At 39.8% G+C, this 22148-nt stretch overlaps 1 protein-coding gene across 1 annotated transcript; it reads right to left on the minus strand.

The window, feature by feature from the left end:
* Window positions 1–8012: 8012 nt before the first annotated feature.
* Window positions 8013–21691, minus strand: LOC100700067 (proteolipid protein 2). The gene is made up of 5 exons (XM_019349891.2): window positions 21313–21691; window positions 11844–11999; window positions 11649–11747; window positions 9453–9549; window positions 8013–9349 (listed from the first exon to the last, which is right to left on the minus strand). The coding sequence occupies exons 1-5, from the start codon at window positions 21406–21408 to the stop codon at window positions 9336–9338; spliced, it is 462 nt and encodes a 153-aa protein (XP_019205436.1). The 5' UTR covers window positions 21409–21691; the 3' UTR covers window positions 8013–9335.
* Between the last annotated feature and the right edge of the window lie 457 nt (window positions 21692–22148).

Raw genomic sequence — 22148 nt, forward strand, 5'->3', positions numbered from 1 at the left:
TTGAACATTCTCACTCTTCTCTTCCTATAGTGAGAGTCGCGATTCGTTCAATCTTTTTTTGAATGCTTCTGTGGTGATAGTTTTCTATCATGTTTTTTGTTTTTTGTTACGACGTCTTAAAACTTTGATCTATCGTGAAGTACTGAGATCGTTTATATTATAAATTTGGTTATACACAAGTCATTTTATATGTTGGCGTCTTTTTTTCTAACCCAATCAGTCGATTTATGGGTGTAACTATTGTTTTGATTAATGGAGTCTGGTGCGGAGCTGCCCGATCCGAAGGATGTTTTTTTCTCTTTTTCTTTTTTGGTTTTTTGTGCTCCTCTTCCCGGCAGTCCCCTTAATGCACGCTGGGATGGGCCGCAGTGGTTCTTGTTCTTTTTGCGGCCTTTTTCTTTTTGGGGGATGGGGTTCAGTGTTCTTGTTGTTAATTTTGTTTTAACTGTTTTTTTGCCAGTCCTTTGTATTATTTGTCACCTGTCCATATGTCACTCCACCTCTCATTTAGATGCGGGGTAACAATGCTACTGGTTTTGGAACATGTCCTTTGACATTTACATCCTGGAATTGCAAGGGCTTGGGCAGAGCTTTGAAACGTGGGAAGGTTATGTCACATTTGAAGCTTTTATCTTCTGATATAATTTTTCTTCAGGAAACTCATATTCACGCCAATGAACAGAGACGTTTAAGAGCAAATTGGGTGTCGCAGGTCTACCAGTCCACTTTCACATCTAAGGCCAGAGGTGTTGCTATACTCATAAGGAAAACCACTCCATTTATATTTGGATCCGTCGTTACTGATCCGGGTGGGAGATTTGTTTTGGTCTCTGGGTCCATTAACTCTTTTCCACTGGTTTTGCTAAATATCTATGCCCCTAATTTTGACTGTCCTGACTTCTTTTCCAAAATATTTGACCTAATTTCTGAATATAATATGTCTAATATAATAATTGGTGACGATTTTAACTGCTATTTTGATCCTGTTTTGGATAGATCATCTACAAAAATAGCCCCCACTACTAGATCCACGGCAGTTTTGAACAACCTGGTGAAGTTACACAACATGGTTGACGTTTGGAGGCTTCAGCATCCAAATGACAGGCAATATTCTTTTTTTTCACCTGTACGTCGTAGCTTTACCAGAATAGATTACTTTGTTACAGATTCTAGACTATTACCCAGTATTATCAGCTCTGCTTATCATCAAATCTTGATTTCTGACCATGCCCCACTTACCATGAAAATAGATTTTAATTTACAGCCTCGAATTTTCAATTGGAAATTCAATTCTACCCTTCTGTCAGACAAAACTTTCTCCACTTATGTTTCCACTGAGATTTCAGATTTCTTAAAACACAACGACAACAGGGAGGTCTCTGATTCCACTCTTTGGGAATCATTTAAGGCAGTATTGCGTGGCAAGATCATCTCCTTTCAAACATTTTCGAAAAGAACTAGATTAAATCGTCTGTCCCAAATTGAGTCTGAATTATCAACATTAGAGGAGGCACTTCGCCAATCTGATACTGAAGGCATATCTAATGCCATTCTAAAACTAAAACTTGAATACAATCATATTTTGGGTACCCAAGTCGGAAGCGATATTATTAAATTGAAACAAAGACACTTTGAGTTGGGAGATAAACCCCATAAATTACTTGCCAGACAATTAAAAGATGTGCAAGCCCATCGGACCATACACAAAATTGCCTCCTCTACTGGTGAATTAATTACTGATCCTAAGCTGATTAATGACAGATTTGTTGAGTTTTTCAGCACACTGTACTCTTCTAAATCTAACGCTACTGACTCTGAGCTTTTTAGCTTTCTTAACTCTCTGAGCATTCCGACCCTTACAGAATCTGCTGCCCAAGCGCTTGATGCTGACTTCAGCATCACAGAAGTCAGAGCTGCTATCCTTTCTTTCCCTAGTGGTAAAGCCTGCGGGCCGGATGGGTTCAACATAGAATTTTATAAAGCCCATATTGATATAATCGCTCCACTTTTACTCAGAATGGTGAACTGCTCTATTGCACGGGGCTCTTTCCCTGATAGCATATATGATGCCCACGTTTGTCTTCTCCCTAAGAAGGACAGAGACCCCACCAATGTGACTTCATATCGCCCACTTAGTTTATTAAACTGTGATCAAAAAATCATTGCAAAAGTCTTGTCTTCACGTCTTAATAAATATTTGGGCACTTTAATTCAACACGATCAAACTGGGTTTATCCCAGACAGATTTGCTTTCTCTAATACCCGTCGTCTATTGAATGTACTGTATGGAACAAATTCTCCAAATTCAGCTGTTATTTCATTAGATGCACAACAAGCTTTTGATCAAATTGAGTGGAAATACCTGTTTGCTACGCTTGAGAAATTTGGCTTTGGTAATAATTTTACAACTTTGGTACGTATGCTTTATGCTCGGCCAAGATCATCGGTACTGACAAATTTTGATAGATCACATCCGTTTCTACTTCACCGGGGGACTAGGCAGGGCTGCTGTTTATCTCCACTACTCTTTGCTCTAGCTATGGAACCTCTGGCCATTGCAGTTAGAAGCAGCTCTGATATTGTAGGTATATCCTGTGGTCCTGTCAACTCTACTATAACTCTATATGCAGATGATGTGGCTCTAACACTGTCTGATGCCAGGGTCTCTTTGCCTCCCCTGCTTCATCTCATTAACAAATTTGGACAACTCTCTGGTTTCACAATTAATTGGGACAAGTCCATTTTTATGCCACTGGCAGATGGGCTTGACTCTAGCTTCATCTCTAGCTTACCTTTTAAAACCACCAGCAGTCACTTTAAATACCTAGGTATTAACATTCCCAGAAACCGTAAGCTGCTATTTAAATTGAATTTTCAGGTCCTCATTGATAGTATTAAAGCTAAGATAGATAAATGGACTCTTCTTCCACTCTCTTTGATTGGACGTGTCAATATTATTAAAATGGTAGTGCTTCCTAAATTTATTCATCTTTTCCAAAACATACCCATCTTTCTCACTTCATCCTTTTTTAAAACTATTGACTCTATCATTTTGTCTTTCATCTGGGCAAATAAACCCCATAGAATTTCAAAGGCACACTTGCAGAAACCCTCCTCTGAGGGCGGATTAGGCCTCCCAGTTTTCAGGCACTACTATTGGGCTTGCAATGCCAGAACATGGGTTTTTTGGAACAGTGTTTCAGCTGTTCCTGCTGTTCAGAAGGGATGCGGTCCTTCTTGGCCTTTGATAGAGGCACACAATGCTAAATCAATTTTTGGTACATCACTTGTTGCTATTCTGTTTTCTAAGCCCAACATACCTACCAAACTTTTAAGTAATGATTTTGTCCTAGGTCATTCTCTTAGTATCTTAAAGCAAGTTAGGGGTGCTATGTGCCTTCCAGACCTATCCATTTTTGCTCCCATAACTGAAAACCTTTCTTTTTCACCTGGCTTGATGGACCCTGTGTTTAAGCTTTGGTCAGCATTAGGTCTTCACACTATTAAGGACCTCTACATCGACAATTGTTTTGCTTCATTTGCTCAGCTGCAATCAAAATTTATGCTCTCCTCTGCTCATTTATTTAGATACTTACAAATTAGGAATTTTGTTAAACAGTCTTTTGCCCATCTGGATAAGCCCCCTGCTCATAGTGACTTTTATGATTATTTGATTAAAAATCCCACTTCCAAACACCTAATCAGCCAGTTTACTACACTTTTTACACTTACAGCACCTACTAACCACATCAAGGATGCTTGGGTTAAGGACTTGGAAGTAGACATATCGGATGCTTTGTGGGCCAATGGGTTGAAGAATATTAAAGAATGCTCTGTTAATGCCAGACTACAACTTATACAGTTCAAGGTCCTTCATCGTTTGCATTTTTCTAAAACAAAGCTATGCAGCATTTTTCCGTCTCTTTCGTCTTTGTGTGACAGATGCAAAGCATTGGATGGAACCCTTGGTCACCTTTTCTGGTCTTGCCCACACTCAGGAGTTTCTGGGCAGAGATATTAATATATATAACCGGGTTTATGACTTAAAATTAGAGCCGGATGGTGTACTTGCAGTGCTAGGCTGCTCCCTGACCTCATTGGCACTTAGACGTCCTCTTCAGAAAGCTTTAATGTTTGGCATGATTGTAGCTAAAAGACTTATTCTTAGAGCCTGGAAATCACCATCTCCTCCATTGTTCAGGGTTTGGCTACGTGAGATGATTGCATGTTTGTATATTGAAGAGGTTCGTTATCGTTTGGCTGACACCCATGTTAAGTTTGTCGAAATCTGGGGCCCTTTTCTCAATCATATTGATGGGAATTCAACATAAATTTTAACTCATTTGACTGCACTTTGTGTGAAACTGCACTTCTGCCGGACCCTGATTTCTTCCTGGACTTGTTTTCCACATCTTTTGGTCTTGGTGAACTCTCTGTTGCCCTATCTAAACTCACACAGTAGATCATCTTTTTGGACAGTGGTGTTTCTTTTGTACTTTTGATTTGTACTGGCTAACTGGTTTATTTATTTATTTTTTTCTTTTCTTTCCTGTTTTCCTGTTTGCGGTTTTTTGTTTGTTTGTTTGTTTATTTTTGTGTATTTGGTTTTTGTTTTCTGTTTTTTATTTCTTTTTTTTTTCTGTGCTTAAATATTATTGTTTTTGAATCTTATGTCATTTGTCTGGTGTGATGTTATGTAACTTTGAACTTAAAATCTTATAAATAAACATTTAAAAAAAAAAAAAAAAAGTGAAAACAAGAAGGCTGACAGGAAGCTAAACAAAAGACTAGAGCTTCAGACCAACGGCAGCTTTTTCTTTTCATTGTTTTCCTTTTAACACATTCGCTGACTTTGTGCACACGCAGAGCAAAAAAAGGAGAAAAAAAAAGTGCGACATGCCAGCTTGCACTTGAACAGGGGCGTTTCCAGGTTTTTTTCTAATGGGGTGGCAAATGGCATGCAGCGACGACGAGCACGAGGCATGAGGAGTGCAGGGTGTTTGATCAGAAATAAACCCAATGTAGAAAATTGGTGTGTAAAACACTTTCAGCTTCGTGTGGAGTCTTGATGCAGATGGTATTATGAGAAATGGGAAAACTTGTTTTGTGGTTAGTAGTAGGGGTGGGTTTTGATTATCGATTTATCGATTAAATTTGATTCTAGCTTGGATAACGTGATATCGATTCATTAAAATCCTGAATCGATTTTTTATATGAATTTATTTTGCCCGAAATGCCAGAATGTCAACAACCACCAAACATCTAAAAACAGTAAATGAGAGCAAGAACACGGATTCTGCACAAAGACATAAAAACCAAGCGCGGACCCACCGACGGATCAGAATCAGTGAGATTTCGCCCGACGGCAGGGACACGGTCGGGACTGAAAGCCGACAGCTCGCTGATTCTGATGTTTCGGCGGGTCCCTGCTTTGTGTTTACGCCTTTTTGCGCTAGATTCTGAGCTGCAGGTTTTATCTCTCGCCAAACAATATTGACCGAACCAGCAGCAAAAGAAGATCCAAACTACGCTTCACATAAACATTGTCATGAAATACCTCTGACTTTTGCTGTTTTGCTTCCGCCACGATAAAATCACACTTCATGGACAGCTCGCTCTCTCTTATACTTCAAGAAAAGTTTCCCGTCTAAAAATCTGTTTTCTGCATTATTCGCTTGCTTGTTACGCACAAGTCTACCGTTTATTACAGCGCTGTCTTTTCCTTTTACTTCCGAAAATAAAACCTAATTTCTGCTGTTAAATAGGCTTCTGAACAACCTATTTAAAATTATGCAAAACGCTTAGCTGTGTCTCTAATAAAAGCTCTGTAACTTTGCTCTGATTCACTTCAGCAGCATCAGGTAATGTTCATATGTTGATTAATGGCTTTCTTTCGTTTTTGATCTACTGCAGAATATTTTTATAAAATCCCAGGGCCGGAAAATCTCCTTCATGTTTTTCTGTGTTTTATTCTCAGTTACTTTGACACAAAGGCATCTGCTGTGATGCTTACACCTTTGATAAAGTCTCGCAAGTGTCACCTTTCTTTTAATAGATATAGAAATATGGAAATGTACTGATGCATGATCTGAATTATAATATTTCTGACTGTCTGAGGCAAAATTTCCCTGATTCGAATCGAATCGTGGATCGAATCGATTTGGGACCTTGTTATGGGCAGAAATCTGTGCCATCAGAAACTGAATTTGAATAAGTTAACTTCGAATTTGAATTGCTCGGATTGAATCTGAATTGTAACTTGAGTAAATGCTTTTAAAAACTGAATTTGAATTAGTCTAATTTGAAATTCAATTTATTGGTTTGAAAATGATCATCACTAAATTGAAATTGAATTTTATATTTTGAAATTGAATTCCTTTGCTTTGAAACTGTATTTTATCCTTTAAAAATTTAGCTCTCGAATAATTTCACGTTGTCTTTTTGTTTATCTCGTGCTGTATTAGATGGACCGATTTGATATTACGTATCGGTATCGGTCCGATACTGACCTAAATTACTGGATCGGATATCGGCGAAAAATAAAAAATGTAATCCGATCCATTAAATATCAAAAAAGCATCTCACAAAACTTGCGACACGGCGTAACTCGGCTCATAACCGTAGCACGTCGGAGCAGTATGCGTCACGTGATAGAGCGGCTGTGTGTATTTGTAGCCTCTACCAAACCAGCATTTCATCTCCGAGGAAATTATCCCAGAGAGAAGTAAAGCAAGTACGTAAGTTCATCTCTGAATGTTTGTAAAGCATTCCCACGTTAAGCTTAACAACCGATATATGGAGCGACTGCCTCTCTTTCTCCCTCTGCTGCTGCTACTTCAATCGTGAAACTTATTAATGATCAGCTGATCGGCTTTTCTGTCGCGAGTCTGTCTCTCTTCTTTGTTTTTGCCCCACTTTGCACCAGAAAGAGGAAACCAGCGGCGGAACAACAGCAGCACGTTTAAGCTTGATAAGCTGTTGTTAGAATGTATTTGATATTACTTTTTACACCAGGATCGTTTTCTACGGAGCTGACGGCTGGTAACTGTGCAGGGGCGGATCTAGCAAAGTTTAGCCAGGGGGGCCGATAGGGCATGAACAGGGAAAAGGGGGCACAAAGACATACTTTTCTTTCTTATTCTCATTTAAAATGTCTAGCTTTTAATAAATAATTATCTGAATCTTACACCCAAAATTTTAATCTGATGTAAAATGTATAGACGTCCATTACTATATATAGTAACTCTTAAGTTATACCCTAGTAAGCTATAGTACTTTTTCCTTTGGGAAGGTTCCATCTATGAATTCTGCAATTCTGTTGAAGAAAGATGTTGAATCTATTTAATTATTCTTGAAAAATAATTTGTTTCTGTGCATTTTTTTTCACCCTGCATCAAATTAAAGTTGATTACATCGATTAAGCATCATGAGGTGGAGGGTGGGGGGTGGTTCCGTTTTTTTTTTTTGCTGGGAGTTTACAACCCTATTAGTTAGGTTGCTTTATATTTCTGCTAAGTACTCTTTAAAATACCAGAATAGGAAGAATGGAGTAGGTTTAAGTTAAGTTTTAAGTTAGGTAAGGTTTATTAGATTGATCAGTGTTGCTGAACTATGAAATATTTTGGGCGCAGTGTATTTTTTACACACAGGTATAACAGAATAGCTTTAGTGTTGTTGTTTATTTAAACTTGAGTATGAACTTATACAAAATGCACCAAGATATTAAAAAAACAGTTTTATTGATTAAAAAACACACAATAACGGATTCATATCGGTATCGGCAGATATCCAAATTTATGATATCGGTATCGGTATCGGACATAAAAAAGTGGTATCGTGCCATCTAGTATTTACCCAATTTTTATAGACCTGACAAGGACCAGGTGTCCTGATATGCAATACCTTGGAATAGATAGTGTACTTTTTTACCATGACTGTATACACTTGTAAATGAAGCACTTTAAGATAATTTAGCAGGACACATGAGTGTACAGAGCAAGCCAGAAAACTGATTCTCTTTGTGGTAAAATGGCTTTTATTTCCCTTTGAACTTTTGAATTACAAACTCTTGTAAAGCATATTAAAATGAAAAAAAAAAGGAAAAACACTAAAGGGGTTGAAGAAACACTCGCAGTACATATCCTAATGTTAACATAGCATGTTCAAAAAATGGACTGTGCTACTGAGCAGTATAAAATGTCAACAGAAAAATATTGTAGCACCTTAAAAATGTGTTATAAATGTAAGAAAAATACATAACCTGAGCAGGAATCCAAGAGCAGTAGACAAAACTTGAGGACGATGATGTAATTTTAAATAATAAAAGTGTGGTTGTTTAGTTAATGGGCTATCTATGGGTCCTAAATTCCAAAACTCTAGAAGAAAAACGGCCAAATTTTAATAAAAATGAAATCAAATGTTTTAGTACTTAGAAAGAAAAGATGAAACAGAAGAAGGTGAGGGAACTGGTTACTCTGAATGAGACTTTTAAGGCACTGTAAAACACACAGAACACTATTAAATAACAGAAAAGCAAAGGTTTAACCAGCTGAGAAATATAAAAAAAGTCCCCCAAGAAGACATTTATAATATTAAACGATTCAAAAAGCACCACCTCTGTGTCAGTTGCTTCTGAAGCCCAAATAACACAGTTACTAGTTACTACAGCAGTCCATTCACAGTAGACAGGTGTATTAGACAAGTTGCATGATGACATCATCCAAAGTCCTCCTAGAAGCAAGTCTGGCCATTTGGCATCTTGATAAGACCATTGGGCACTTATATGGGGAGATATTTTAAAGGATTATGAAAATGAACTCTTATTTCAGTGATTTAGGGGACACCTGGAAAAAAGAGTGCTTTATGAGTTTGCTGCCCCCAAAATAATGTTTTAAAAAGCTTTTTATCCCCCAGGAGGCTACACTGTTACCAGCGTCTTTGCTGTTATGGAATTATCTCAGAAGCATCGGTTGAGGATTCTTTGAGTGCCAGGTCGCTCTTTCATAATCTCTCTGCATTAATTAAAGTGTTCCCTATTATTGGCATGTTTCCCTTTTTAGTCTGGTTGGAATAAAAGTTTGAGAGGGGAATCCCTCATGGAGTAGACATACAGACAGATGCCAGCACCCCTCACTAAGGCTATGTCATCTTCTTCTCTGGCTTCATTCTTTAAGATACATTTCATCTGTTCAGGCCATGCAGCAGCATTTATTAAACTGTGACTTGCTCATTTTACTGTCCATCCTCCTCTCTGACCCGCTCCTCTGTTAACCTTTGCCCAAATGACTGCTTTTGGTTCTTCTGTTCTTGACAGAAGTATTTCTGTCTGAGAACATTTAAACTTTGCCATCTGTTAAAAACAAAAACAGTCAAGACATTAGAGAAAATTGCACATATCAAATAAAGCCAAGAACGCGTTTTGAATGCATTAATAAAAACTGTGTTTTTCTCACCAGTTGGAGCTGCTGGGTGCTGTCTGGTACTTTGGATTTGGAGGTAGATTGTGTAGGTGTCGTATGCAAATATCAGCCCAGCGAACAACCCTAACACCTAAGAAGCAAGAAATGACAATCAGAACCACAACTAACACAAATACAATCTAAATAAATTATCAGTATTTTGTTAAAGTTAAGTGCCAGAAGACTTTGTGCTCTTCACACTATTAGACACTTTGGTTCATGAAGAAGCCAATGTGGGGACAGGCTTGTGCCTGATATATAGCTGCACAGCACATGTTTGGGACTAAACACATGATTAATACAAAAGACTACGTGTAGACATAGCATACCACGAGGATGGTTGTGGTGGGGAAATGAGATATGAAATTTATCTTTAACATACAGAAAATCTACTGTCAGTAGGAGCATAACAAGCCCACTTAGTTCATTTTTAAAAAGTAAACTGATAAATAGTAAACAAAATCTTTCAAAAACCGACACAATAATATGTATTGTCCTCTGATTCAGTGTAAAAGGAAACAGAGATTGTGATGCAGTTACAGGCTCACTCTTACCATTTTGTTCATGCATTATTTTCAGTTTTCCAGTAAGAAATTAACTGTATTAACACTTCCACATACTATAAGCTGCACTGCCCTTTCCATCTCATCAAAGTGTTTACTGAGATCATCCATATAGCCTGATATCTCTATAACCCATAGGTGTCAAACTCTGGCCCGCGGGCCAAATTTGGCCCGCAGCCTAATTACATTTGGCCCGCGAAGCCATGTCAAATTACTATTAGAGCTGGCCTACTGGTATTATACAGCTAATATATATATATCGTTTAGTATTAAGCTTTGCTTGTTCCATATTCAGTTTTTCAGCAAAACTTGTTTGAGTCCATATGAAAAGATTCATTCTTATATCTGGAGGAAGATTTTTTTTTTCAATAAATATTAATGTTAGCCCACGACTTTGTTCCACTTTTGAATTTTGGCCCACTGTGTATTTGAGTTTGACACCCCTGCTATAACCAAAAAGAATTGCCACCTGCTGGTCATTACAAAGAATGCAGGTTTGAGACACTTCTACTTTGGCTTCACTTTTCCGCCCCACAAGCTGTGTCCATCTTTTATATAAGTGAATGATCAACTTCTCTCACTAGTCAAAATTGCTTGTCAAAACTGCTCAGTGTTCATCTGAGGATTTGTGACTCTGCACTGACTGTTTTCAGTGAGAGCAGCAGTATGTTCAGCCAGACCTCATGACCAAAGTAATACAGTGACAGTTGTCAGTACATCCAGTAATATATGGCAAAAAACTACATTAACTCCCATCTTCTTAAAGGTTTATCAAATTCAGGGTCCCTGGTCCCTATCATGCTTGTGACATATGATATAAGCATGACATCATACTGGACAGGACACCACATATCTGCAACTTGCATGCAAAGTTTTTAAAGGTTACAGGTGTATCCTGCTCAAAGGCAAAAGCTAATAATAAAGCAACTTTAAAATGGGGTTCTTTTTGGGTTTTTTTTACATTTTTGTTACATTTTGTAAAAATATGTTTCTCTACAGTGTGTATACAGTTATGACACCACAGAGTCTGATATCAAATGAGTTTTTGAACCCAGACTAGCTACTGGTGTACTCAGTTCTCTGTTCATTACAAATAACGCCGTTACATTGTTAATATAATTAATGGCTGTAGCCACCAATTTTGTGTGCAGCTACACCTTTCCTCCTCTGACTCCCAACGCACAGTAATGCTGCTCGTTCGCTGTTTCAGACTGATTTCCAGTCATCACCGTGTCCTGTTTTTGGCAACAATAAACTAACATTCAAACTAAATGACATGTGGATTCAGTGTTATATCGGGATTTTTTTCTGTCTTAGAAATTTTTGAATGAGCTAAAGTAAGGTAATAAGTCACAGTCTACAGTTGTAGTCAAAAAGAAAGGACGTATTGCAGTATGAACATTACTCAATGTTGAGTGCCTGCTTTTTCAGAAAGTCTGGGTGTTTCATATTGAACACATAAAAGTGATAAAAAACACCAGGCATTCAGTTTTCACATGTATAACTGGCAGCACCGAAATTAGTCAGGGGTAACAGCCATCACTTTTCAAAATAAACAGAGAAATAAATATGAGCAGATTCAGTATGCAGCTAAGAACTCAGGCTGAGTCATTCTGGCTTAACTAACCGCGCCTGCCATACAAGCTCCATCCTTAGATCCTCCAATCAAATTGACCAGAGAGGTGATGATGTAGAGGACAGCACCAACCACAGCACGAAACATATCCTGCACAAAAGAGGGAAGCAAAAGATGAAGTATTATCCAATTTAGCACAGAAATGTGTCAGAGGGTGTGCATGCAGTTATGTGTGTGTGGACTCACAGTCCAGACCCAGTTGACCCCTAAGAACTGCTTGTCCAGGTCCATCATGAAGATGATGAAGAAGATCGTGGAGAAGGTCATCTCAGATATGGGCACCGTAGTAAAGCCTCCACACCAGGAAGAAGCATAGCAGATGATGATGATAAAACTGACAAGCTAAGACAGAGATGAGAGAAAATAGAAGGTAAGACTTGATATCAGTGTAAATTTCACAGGAAACTAACACCCACACTGCGTAAATTCCTCTACCCTGTTAGAATTTCCAGGTATAAAAATCACCTGCAATTTCTCTGAGATAGGACTGCACATTTTTGTAGCGTCACACAGCAACAGAAAATAATCTGTCTATAGAGCCGTCACGTCCAGCTGGATAGTAAATGAATCAAATCAAATCAATTTATTTATATAGCACTTTTCACAGGATAACAACCACAAAGTGCTTCACAGTAATAAAACAGAAATACATAAAATACATTAATAATCAAACATACAGCACAAATCTAATTAAAAGCCAATCTAAATAAATGAGTCTTAAGCTGCTTTTTAAAAGAATAAATACAATCAAGGCAGCGTAATGATGGAGGGAGAGCATTCCACAACCTGGGGGCCACCGCTCTAAAAGATCTATCACCTCTGGTCTTAAAACGAGTTTGTGGGACTACCAACAGCCTTTGATTAGATGATCTCAGGCTGCGAGAGGGAGCGTGGGGTTCTAAACGATCAGAAATGTAGGCAGGGGCATCACAATTCAAAGCTTTAAAAGTCAGTACCAAGATTTTAAAATGAATTCTAAAATGTACTGGAAGCCAGTGTAATGAACGTAACACTGGTGTAGTGTGCTCTCTTTTTCGTGTCTTAGTTAAAAGCCTTGCAGCAGCATTCTGGACTAACTGGAGACAGTCAAGATTCCTTTTGCTCAAACAAAGAAAAAGACTGTTACAATAATCTAAGCTGGAGAGCCTGACCAGGAGGAATCGAACATTAACTCTGCTCTTCCAGGGCACCCTGAAGACTCAGCTGCTGGCATTGGCGAGGGAGTGCGGCCGCCGCTGGGATGACGTGAACGCCAAACTGGAGTCCATCGCAGGTCGACTGCAGGTATGCGAGTCAGACCTTCTGAGGAGGGTTTCACTTTTCTCTCTTCTTTATAATTGACTCTTTTCTCTCTCTCTCTCTCTCTCTCTCTCTCTCTCTCTCTCTCCCTCTCTCTCTCTCTCAGATCCTTGTCTCAGAGTGGGAGGGATTTGAAGCACAAAGGGAAGAGCTTGTCGTTTGGTTGGCTGATATGGATGTCCGCCTGAGTGAGGTTGACCAGCTGACAGGAAACATCTGTGAAAAACTGAAACAACTGCAGGTGTGGGGTTGTTTTGATATGACATATATTTGATATGATACCTTTAAAGGTTCTTCAATGAACCACTCAAAGAAATGGTTCTTCAAAGAACCATTGTTTGAAAGGTTCTTTGTGGCACCAAAAAAGGTTCTTCTATGGCATCAGTCTAAAGAACCACTTTTGGTTCCAGTTGGCACCAGGCACGTGCAGAGGGGGGGCGGAAGGGGCTTGAGCACCCGCCCCTTTCCTGATGGGTGCCCAAAGTGCCCTTTTGTTGAGGCAATTTTTTTTTTTAATTTTAATTTTTTTTTTTTTAATGTGTGTGCGTGTGGAGTCCTGTCTGTGCCCCTCAACAATAATATTTAACTATTAATCACATTTTTGCTAAATAAAAGGATCTGGCTTGCATCAGTCACATGATCACCATTAACCAATGATCGCCCTTGACGGCAGAACGCGCTGGTTACGAGCCGGGAACGAGCTCACAAAGAGCACGCGCATTTTTTGCGGTCCGGAGCTGTAGGAGAAACACAAATTAACTCAGAGACACAGACTGATGCGACAAAACCAGTAAGTAGGTGTACAGCGCACACTGTAGTCTACAGCACACAGGAGTATTAGCTTATTACGTACACGTTGGTAAGCTGTCTTGTGGCAACTGACGAACTGAAACAAATGAGCGTGCTGTGTGTGTAACAGAGCGACAAACTTTACCTGTCCTTTTATTAACTGCACAAGTAGTGCTGGTCATAGCTGCTGGCTCACTGGGTAAGGCTGTCATGGGTCTGTAGCTCTGTGCACCGTTTTAGGGAACATATTTAGTTTTAAAGTAAGTTACAGGGCTTTTCCTGCCTTTCTGGAGGGATTATATTTCACTTAAAATGATCGAATATGCATGTCCACATAATAATGGATTATTATAATTATAATACCACCGTGCCACCGTGCTGCCCGGTGGCACGGTGGTTAGCACTGTTGCCGCACAGCAAGAAGGTCCTGAGTTCAATTCCAACATCAGGCCGGGGTCTTTCTGTGTGGAGTTTGCATGTTCTCCCCGTGTTTGCGTGGGTTTCCTCCGGGTACTCCGGCTTCCTCCCACCGTCCAAAGACATGCAGTTTGAGGGGATAGGTTAATTGGATAATCCAAATTGCCACTAGGTGTGAATGTGCGAGTGAATGTGAGTGTGAATGTTTGTCTGTCCCTGTGTGTTGGCCCTGCGACAGACTGGCGACCTGTCCAGGGTGTACCCCGCCTCTCGCCCTATGACAGCTGGGATAGGCTCCAGCGCCCCCCGCGACCCTGAAAAGGATAAGCGGAAGCGAATGGATGGATGGACACTGTATTTTAAAGAACATACATTAAGAAACAGATTATATTAGATTTATATTTTAAATAAGACAAAATGCTGATTTTACAGCAGCAAAATTATTGTATCTCTACAGTTTAAAAATGTAATAAGCTTTCTTCCTGCACAGAGTGGATAGTGAAACAAATGGAATCATCATAAATACATTATTATAAATTTATTACTTTTTTCCCCTCATTGCTTTATTATTGTAGCTCTAGTAATAAATAATAAGGGAAGGATTCTGGATCAGCACCATGATGGAAACTTGTGCCCACAGTATATACAGTATTCTGAAGGTCTAAAATGTCACTGTGTGTGCATGCATGTGTGTGTTTTATGTATATGGATTTTTGAATTATTACTCATAATATAACATTGTCCAGACATGGCTGGTAAGGACATGAGGAGGAAACAGTAGGAGCTGTGTGAGGCTACTAAAGGCAGTGGATCCCTCAGCAGCTGGATTACAAAGAGCACAGGTAACATTGTTGTTGGAGAGGTATTCCAGTATAAAAATAATAATAAGCACAACTGAAATGTTTTGCTTCTATAACATTTTTCTGTCATCATTAAGTGTGGAAAATTAAATAATAGTTTATTGCAATAGCAAGTTGTGCCTTGTTCTCAGATGGACAGCAAGTGGAGAGTGATAGATGAAATGAGGGGATGGAAGGAGGAAGAGAGGCAAAGAGTGATTCACAGGCAGGGTCTAGTTTATTTCTCAGTTTTTTGTTGCCTTATGGTTCCAAGCGCTGTCACCAATCCTTGCAATTTGTTATTATCTCATGACACTTGTTTAATCAGCTACCATCGCTCCTATGGACTTTTTAATGTCTACAGTCTCAGATCAACACAGCCCTGCCCTCCAGCACTATCAGCAGCAGGAGCAGCAGCAACCCCTCAACAGCAACATTGTACCCATCAGGTAAAACATAGGCTACGTTTGCTTTGCCTCACAACAGTGATGTAGTATGATGCGATCCCATATTAGATTCTTGATGAATGTGTGTTGTTGTTATTCACCCTGGTTCAATGTGCCCCTTTTTAACTTTGAGCACCCGCCCCTATAAACGTCTCTGCACGGCCCTGGTTGGCACCTTTATTTTTCTCAGTGTATGCCATCATTATTCTGTTTACAGCAGCCACTTGACTACTTCCAAGTCAACATTCACATGACAACAGCGATTCATGCTAACAAATTATTTTCTAGACAAAATACTATTAGAGTGAGACAACTTTTTTTCCGCTTCCCAGCGCACGCGAGCCTTTTGCTTTGCGCTGGGAAGAGGGGGAGGGGCGGTAGTTTACACTCTCAGTAGCACAGGAACAGAGCAGGAGGGAAAGAGAGAGAAAGAGAGCCAGGGACAACAACGTCACATTAGAAAGGTATAGTGCTCATCCACAACTATTTTCAGTTGCGGATGATAAAGGATTCAGAAAGTTTATTCCCATTTTTAGGCCCATATGACAGAGAATGTGCATGTTGTTTTTGTTTTCATATTTTAATTTATATTTAATTGTGTTGTGGTTTGAGGTGTTTTGTATTGTTTCACTTTAAATTTGTTTAAAAGGAAAAAGCTGAAAATGTAAATAGTTAAAAGTTGAAATGTAAATAGTTGTTTTTTGTATTATATGATTTATTTATTACATTTTATGTGGAGTGAATAAATAAAAGTATAATTACGGTGGCCCATAGAGACAAAGCATGTACAAGCTCCAAAACACGCAGTGTTGAGCTTTTGTTACCTAGTGGCTACACAAGCCAGGAAGTACCAACGACCGGTTTGGTGTGTGGTAGTAACAGGTAAATAGGGATGGGTATCGAAAACCGGTTCTTGTTGAGAACCAGTTCCCACTGTTTCAATTCCTTGGAATTGTTTGCCATTTTTGCAATCGATTCCCTTATTGATTCCAGTCGCCCCGAATGAATATTATACACACATATATCTATCTATATCTCTATATATATCTATATATACATATATATATATATATACATATGTATGAGTGCTTGTGTATAAATACACAAACAATACACATATGCTTTCAATTGTGTAATTTAAGTGATCTAGGTAGCTCTGTTTAGGAAGTTCAGTTAACGCTAGAAATGTGTTTTGGAGTTTGTACGTGCTTTCTCTCTGGGGGCCACCGGATATATTTATATATAAACATATATAGATAAAACCACAGTGTTTTTTTTTTTACATTGGTAATTCCTTTTGTGCATAATTTTATAAATTTTGTTCATAATAAATTAATTAAAGCAACAAAACAAGCTGAAGAGCCGGTTGGGCCAGTTCGTGTGTTCCTGAGACTGGCACAGGCTGCCTCTGTAGTGCAGTCAGGAGGCTGAGGCCAAGGCCCTACACCAGGGGTCGGCAACCTGCGGCTCCGGAGCCGCATGCGGCTCTTTTGTCCTTATACTGCGGCTCCGGGTGGTTTGAGAAAATAAATTAGAAGTATTTAGCTGAAGTGTATTTTATTTGTGTTTAGTTCTTTTTTAACTTGTAGTTCTAAATTGGAAGATTATTGTGATATTGAAATATAAAAATAAAATTATATTTTATTATTTTTCATCGCTCAAAATAAGCGTCACACTCGCAGAAGCCGGTATACCTACCGAAATGCCGTGCATTTATCGAGACTTTCAACCCCAGATAGGCCAATTATGGATCTTCGGATCCACATTATGTCAGCAGCTGTTCTCAACCGTGAACTATGTTAAAAACAAACACCGCTCACGCCTCACAGACGACAGCTTACAGTCCTGCGTAAAGATGAAAGTGACTTCGTACAGCCCCGATTTGCAGACGCTGTGCGCATATGGGATATGCGCAGAGGTTCAGGAGCAAAAGTTCCATTGTAAACATACCACGGCAGACCCGACGATGTTTCCATGAACATGCTTTTCAGCATGTCTTTATAAAGACCACTTTTCACACACGGTTGCTGTACGCATACAGCCGGCTGTAGCTTTTCAGCTCACAGCCGGCAACACAACAGCAGAGAGAGCACACACTTTAAGGCGGCGAGGCGTGATTGCGGGTGCCGCTCAGGTGCGTCTGACTCCCATGCAGCGGCACTGCAGACCCCGCCACATATTAACCAGGTAAAATACATATTTAGGCAGAATTTTGCAAATATCTATTTTTCATTTTTTAGCAGCATAGTGCTTTTTTTTTTCCAAATATTTTTTAAAAGTCAGGTCAAGGCTCCAAAAACGATATAAGGGTGGCGGCTCACAACAGTTTTTGTTTGCTACATGGATCATTTTAGTTCAGCTGGGTGTCTTCCCTTTTGTTATATTTCTTTAAGAGTTCAAAATGTGTTAATTGCATAAATAAAATGTAATTTTCTCTGTAGCACTTCATGGAATCTATAAGCAACACACTTTAGTTGTTCACACAAAGCATGAAGGTAAAAAACCAATATATACAGTGTTATCTTCATTTTAGGCTACGTCCACACATCGTTTTCTCTCCGTTTTGACCTCCCGTCCAAGGAAAAACGCAGCGTTTTGAAAACGCTCTCGAAAACGCATACATTTCAAAACGTAGCTGTCCCGTTGCAGTGTGGACACACGAAAACGCAAACTTTCAAAAACATGACGTATTTTAGTCATGTGATGCAGTCATGTGACCAAATAAACAAAGATAGCAGAGTGCATTATACAGCGGTTGTTTTGATTGCTCTGAATTTTGACAGCCCTAAAAAAGATGAATATCAGTTTGTACATGCTCCAGATAGCTTTTCTTTTCTGCATGCGCAGGACTGGAACGTAAGCGTTTTCATCCGTTTCAGTGTGGACGCACGACTCTGTGAAAACGACTGAAAACGCTAGTGTGGACGCGGAGCATTTTCAGATGAAAACACCGTTTTCAAATCTATCCGGGCTAGTGTGGACGTAGCCTTAGATGTCAAAAAGTATTTGCGGCTCCCAGTGTTTTCTTTTGCGTGGAAACCGGGTCCAAGTGGCTCTTTGGGTGTTAAAGGTTGCTGACCCCTGATCTATGTGAATATAACAGTAAATACTAAATACTGAATATTATTGTGCAGCACGTAAGATCGACAGCACACAGTGTGCTTTGAGGTAGGAGCCAAAAAGGGTGTAGTTTGTGTGTGTGAGCACCCGTGTGTACGCCTGTGAGCATGTGCGCACTTGTATTTAACAGGTTCCTTCATGTAATGATCTGCTAGAGGGCACACACAGATACAAACATCCATTCCCACCCTCATGCTCTCATATGCAATTACTCAGCACTCACCCAACGTGGAGACAGACATAAAGAGACACTGTACACACAATCACACTCCCCAAGCGTACTCTATACCCCAGGTCTAGGTACCCTTGCCCCTGGAGGGGGAAACTGCACCCAGACCCAGGTAGTGTTACCCTTTTCCCTGGGGTGGAGAGAAGCAGATCGCCCCAACTCCGCAGCAGCAGGGAGGCCCCACATTCCAGACCCCAATCGGACGGCCAACTCCTCCTCCCAGCCGACCCGCACCAACAGGCAACAGAGAACGGGGGTGTGTGAAGACTCCAAACCACCCTCCGCCCGCTCATATGTAGTGTTGATGCATGTGTGTACTAAGGTGCATTTAAAACCCAGGAGGGCATGGAGCTGCCTGCCAGAGAGCAGCAGGTAAGCACATAGCCCCTCCTGATAGCCCTCAATGTCCAGGCCCATCCGGACCAGGGCCCAGTTCAGCAGCGCCACCCGGCCCCACAGAGCCCGGGACAGTCCACCCGACCCCACCACAGAGAAAACTGCACCCACCCTGTCATCCAATTCATTTGTCCCACACCAGGGTAGCACAGCCAAGTCAGGGAGCTGTTAAAAAGCTAAAGAAGAGTCGGGAGTTTTTTGAAGGGACCAGTTAGTGGCAAGACAGAGGTAACTGCAGAGAGGTTATCATCTGAACTGAGCAGTTATGTGAATAGTCCACCAGCAGACAGTGAGTGTGATCCTCTTTTGTGGTGGAAAGTTCACACAGTAAACTTTCCCCACATCAGCAGATTGGCTAGGAAATACCTCTGCATTCCAGCAACTAGCTCTGCATCTGAAAGGTTGTTCAGCACAGGTGGAAATGTTGTAACTTGTCACAGGTCCTCCCTTAAGCCCACATCTGTGAACATGTTAGTGTTTCTGACAAAGAATCTTAAAACTTGAAATGTAGAAAAACTTCCAGGAGCAGTAGCATAATTTATCTATGTTTTTGTTTGTTTTGTTTTTACTCAAGAGTTTGTGCAATATTATTATTTGACTTATTGATTTTGCACACTGCACTTTTGTTGCAAAGCACCTCTTAAGTTTTGTGGATATACATGATTATGGATAACCATGTATATAACAGGATAACCACTGTTGAATTTTGCCTGGCTGTAATGCACATTAAAATAAACAGCTGCTTGTTTAAACAAAAAGAAATTGATGGGGTTTTTTCCCCACTAATAAAGTTGTAGAGTTGTATTTTGTTTTGCGTCAATTATATCGTCAGTTATATCGTTATCGCAAATTTTCAAATCTATATCGTGATAAATATTTTTGGCCATATCGCCCTGCCCTAGATCCAGACTGGGCACCCTCTATCAACCTGGGTCATACCGACTTTAAAGCTGCTACCACAGCGAGATTTGATCGGTTAAGAGAGAAAGCGATATCAAAACAGCCACGAAAAGACAAGCATATATGTGCCCAAATGGTGAATAACTGTTTTCCAGTATGTAGTTTTGCAGTGTGTTTTTTTTTTTTTTTTGCATTGTTGATTTCTTTTTCACTAAAGCAGCTAATAAAGCATGATGGAATAAAATTTTGCCTCTTTCTTGTAAGATTCTATAATAGAATGAAACAATAATGCCAGTTATAAATAAAAACAATAAATTGAATGAATTACGAAACACTTATTTTATTTCTATTAGATCTGAAAATGTTGTGTAATACTACAACCTGAAATGACAAATAGATTGCGTTGGCCTGTACAGGAGATAAAGGAAAAAATGTAACAACAGCTGTAAAATGGAATAGTCCAAATCACCAAAGTAAACTGGACCTGGGCTTTTTGCAGGGATCTGAAGTTACTAAACATTTTGTGAGTGTATGCACTCACACTTGACAACGAAACGTTTTGCATCATCAAAAAATAAAATTGGCTACTTGATTTCACCTATCGCTGGTTATTTTTAGAACATAACACCCGCAATAAACGAGGGACAGCTGTTTGCAAATACTGAGAATTTGAATCCTTTCTCGGTTTTGCTCTGAGGCGTGGGGGGAAAATATCGGCAGGTCAATGAACAGCATCTACATATATATTCCGTAAATGCCCAAGACATCTCGAGAAATGTAAATCGCCCCTTGATTCATCCATCTGGTTGACTTGTTTTGGAAAAAGCGGCAGTAAACAAGGAGCGAATATCACACCGGAAACGAAGCCCCCTACAGGAGTTTCCCCACCGGAAGTACCATGTGCTAAGGCGCACCTATAGACCATATGCTAAGGCGCACATGTCCTGTAGGGCGCTTGTTTCCGGTGTGATATATGTAGACAGACTAGAGTGAGAAATGTGAATAACAGAATAGAAGAAAACCGAGCAAAGGGAAAATGACACATTAGTGATTAAAAAAATCAATAGATACAGAACATAAATCCACTTAGCCATCTATAAATTATTGATTAGTTACAAGTAAGCTTTACACGCAGCATATTAAAGCCATATCTGTGAGCCGTTAACCGTGGATCATCACAGCAGAGCTGCACACAAATATCACAGTGAGAACAAACTTACTATTTCTGCTGCCAGGGTGAACCCTTTGGGGGTATTCACGTAGCTTTTCAGCCTCTCCACGCAGCTGGGAGAGAAGGAAGCAGTTGTATCGGCCATTCTGTACTTTATCAAAGTTCACTAAACAGTATTCGGCCCCTAACTACGAGCAGATTAAACAAATGTTCTTCTTTCTTTCTTTAGTGGAGGAAAGTTTAGAGAGTGCTGCCCTGGTGCGGTTTATCGTTGCTCTTCCTTAAACTGGTGAGTCGTTATTTTCCCCTCAGGCGGATAAATCAACTTCTCGAGAAGAGGTCTTGATGAAATGCGCTGATTGGACTCCAACACGACCGCAGAAGCTCTGCGGAAACTCTAAAAGCGGGAGGGACAAGGAACCAGCGGCGGGGGTTGCTCGCTACCGCTTTCCTCAAGGGGAGCTGTTTCTCTGCAATTACCCGAAGTTATTTTAATGTTTTGTTATGTCATTTTAGGTTGTTAAAATTTGCTTTATACCGTGGCGCTGCCGGGGATTATTTAACTGCAAATAAACAACTAGATTGTTGTGATGGTGCTTGTGCTTTATTAATATTTGCACAGAGCGCTCAAATCCTTAAAAACTATATGTAGGACGAAGAAAATGGGTTGCTAGAGAGCAAAAGAAACCATGCAAGTTACACGTTTACTTACAAATATGTTGTTTCATTACATACTTTCCCCGTCTCCCTTAATAAGTGAAAACAAGAAGGCTGACAGGAAGCTAAACAAAAGACTAGAGCTTCAGACCAACGGAAGCTTTTTTCTTTTCATTGTTTTCCTTGCATCATATTCGCTGACATATCCATAATTTGTGACTTTGTGCA

Source organism: Oreochromis niloticus, linkage group LG20 (genome assembly GCF_001858045.2).
Source record: "Oreochromis niloticus isolate F11D_XX linkage group LG20, O_niloticus_UMD_NMBU, whole genome shotgun sequence".
Classification (NCBI taxonomy): Eukaryota; Metazoa; Chordata; class Actinopteri; order Cichliformes; family Cichlidae; genus Oreochromis; species Oreochromis niloticus.

Bases quoted from the DNA above. Each gene is read 5' to 3' on its own strand.
- LOC100700067 (XM_019349891.2), bottom strand. From the start codon at position 21,408: ATGGCCGATACAACTGCTTCCTTCTCTCCCAGCTGCGTGGAGAGGCTG. The intron at 11,748-11,843 runs GTGAGTCCACAC...TCTTTTGTGCAG, and splicing joins GGGTCAACTGGGTCTGGACT to GATATGTTTCGTGCTGTGGT. The intron at 9,550-11,648 runs GTTAGTTAAGCC...CTTGCTTCTTAG, and splicing joins GAGCTTGTATGGCAGGCGCG to GTGTTAGGGTTGTTCGCTGG.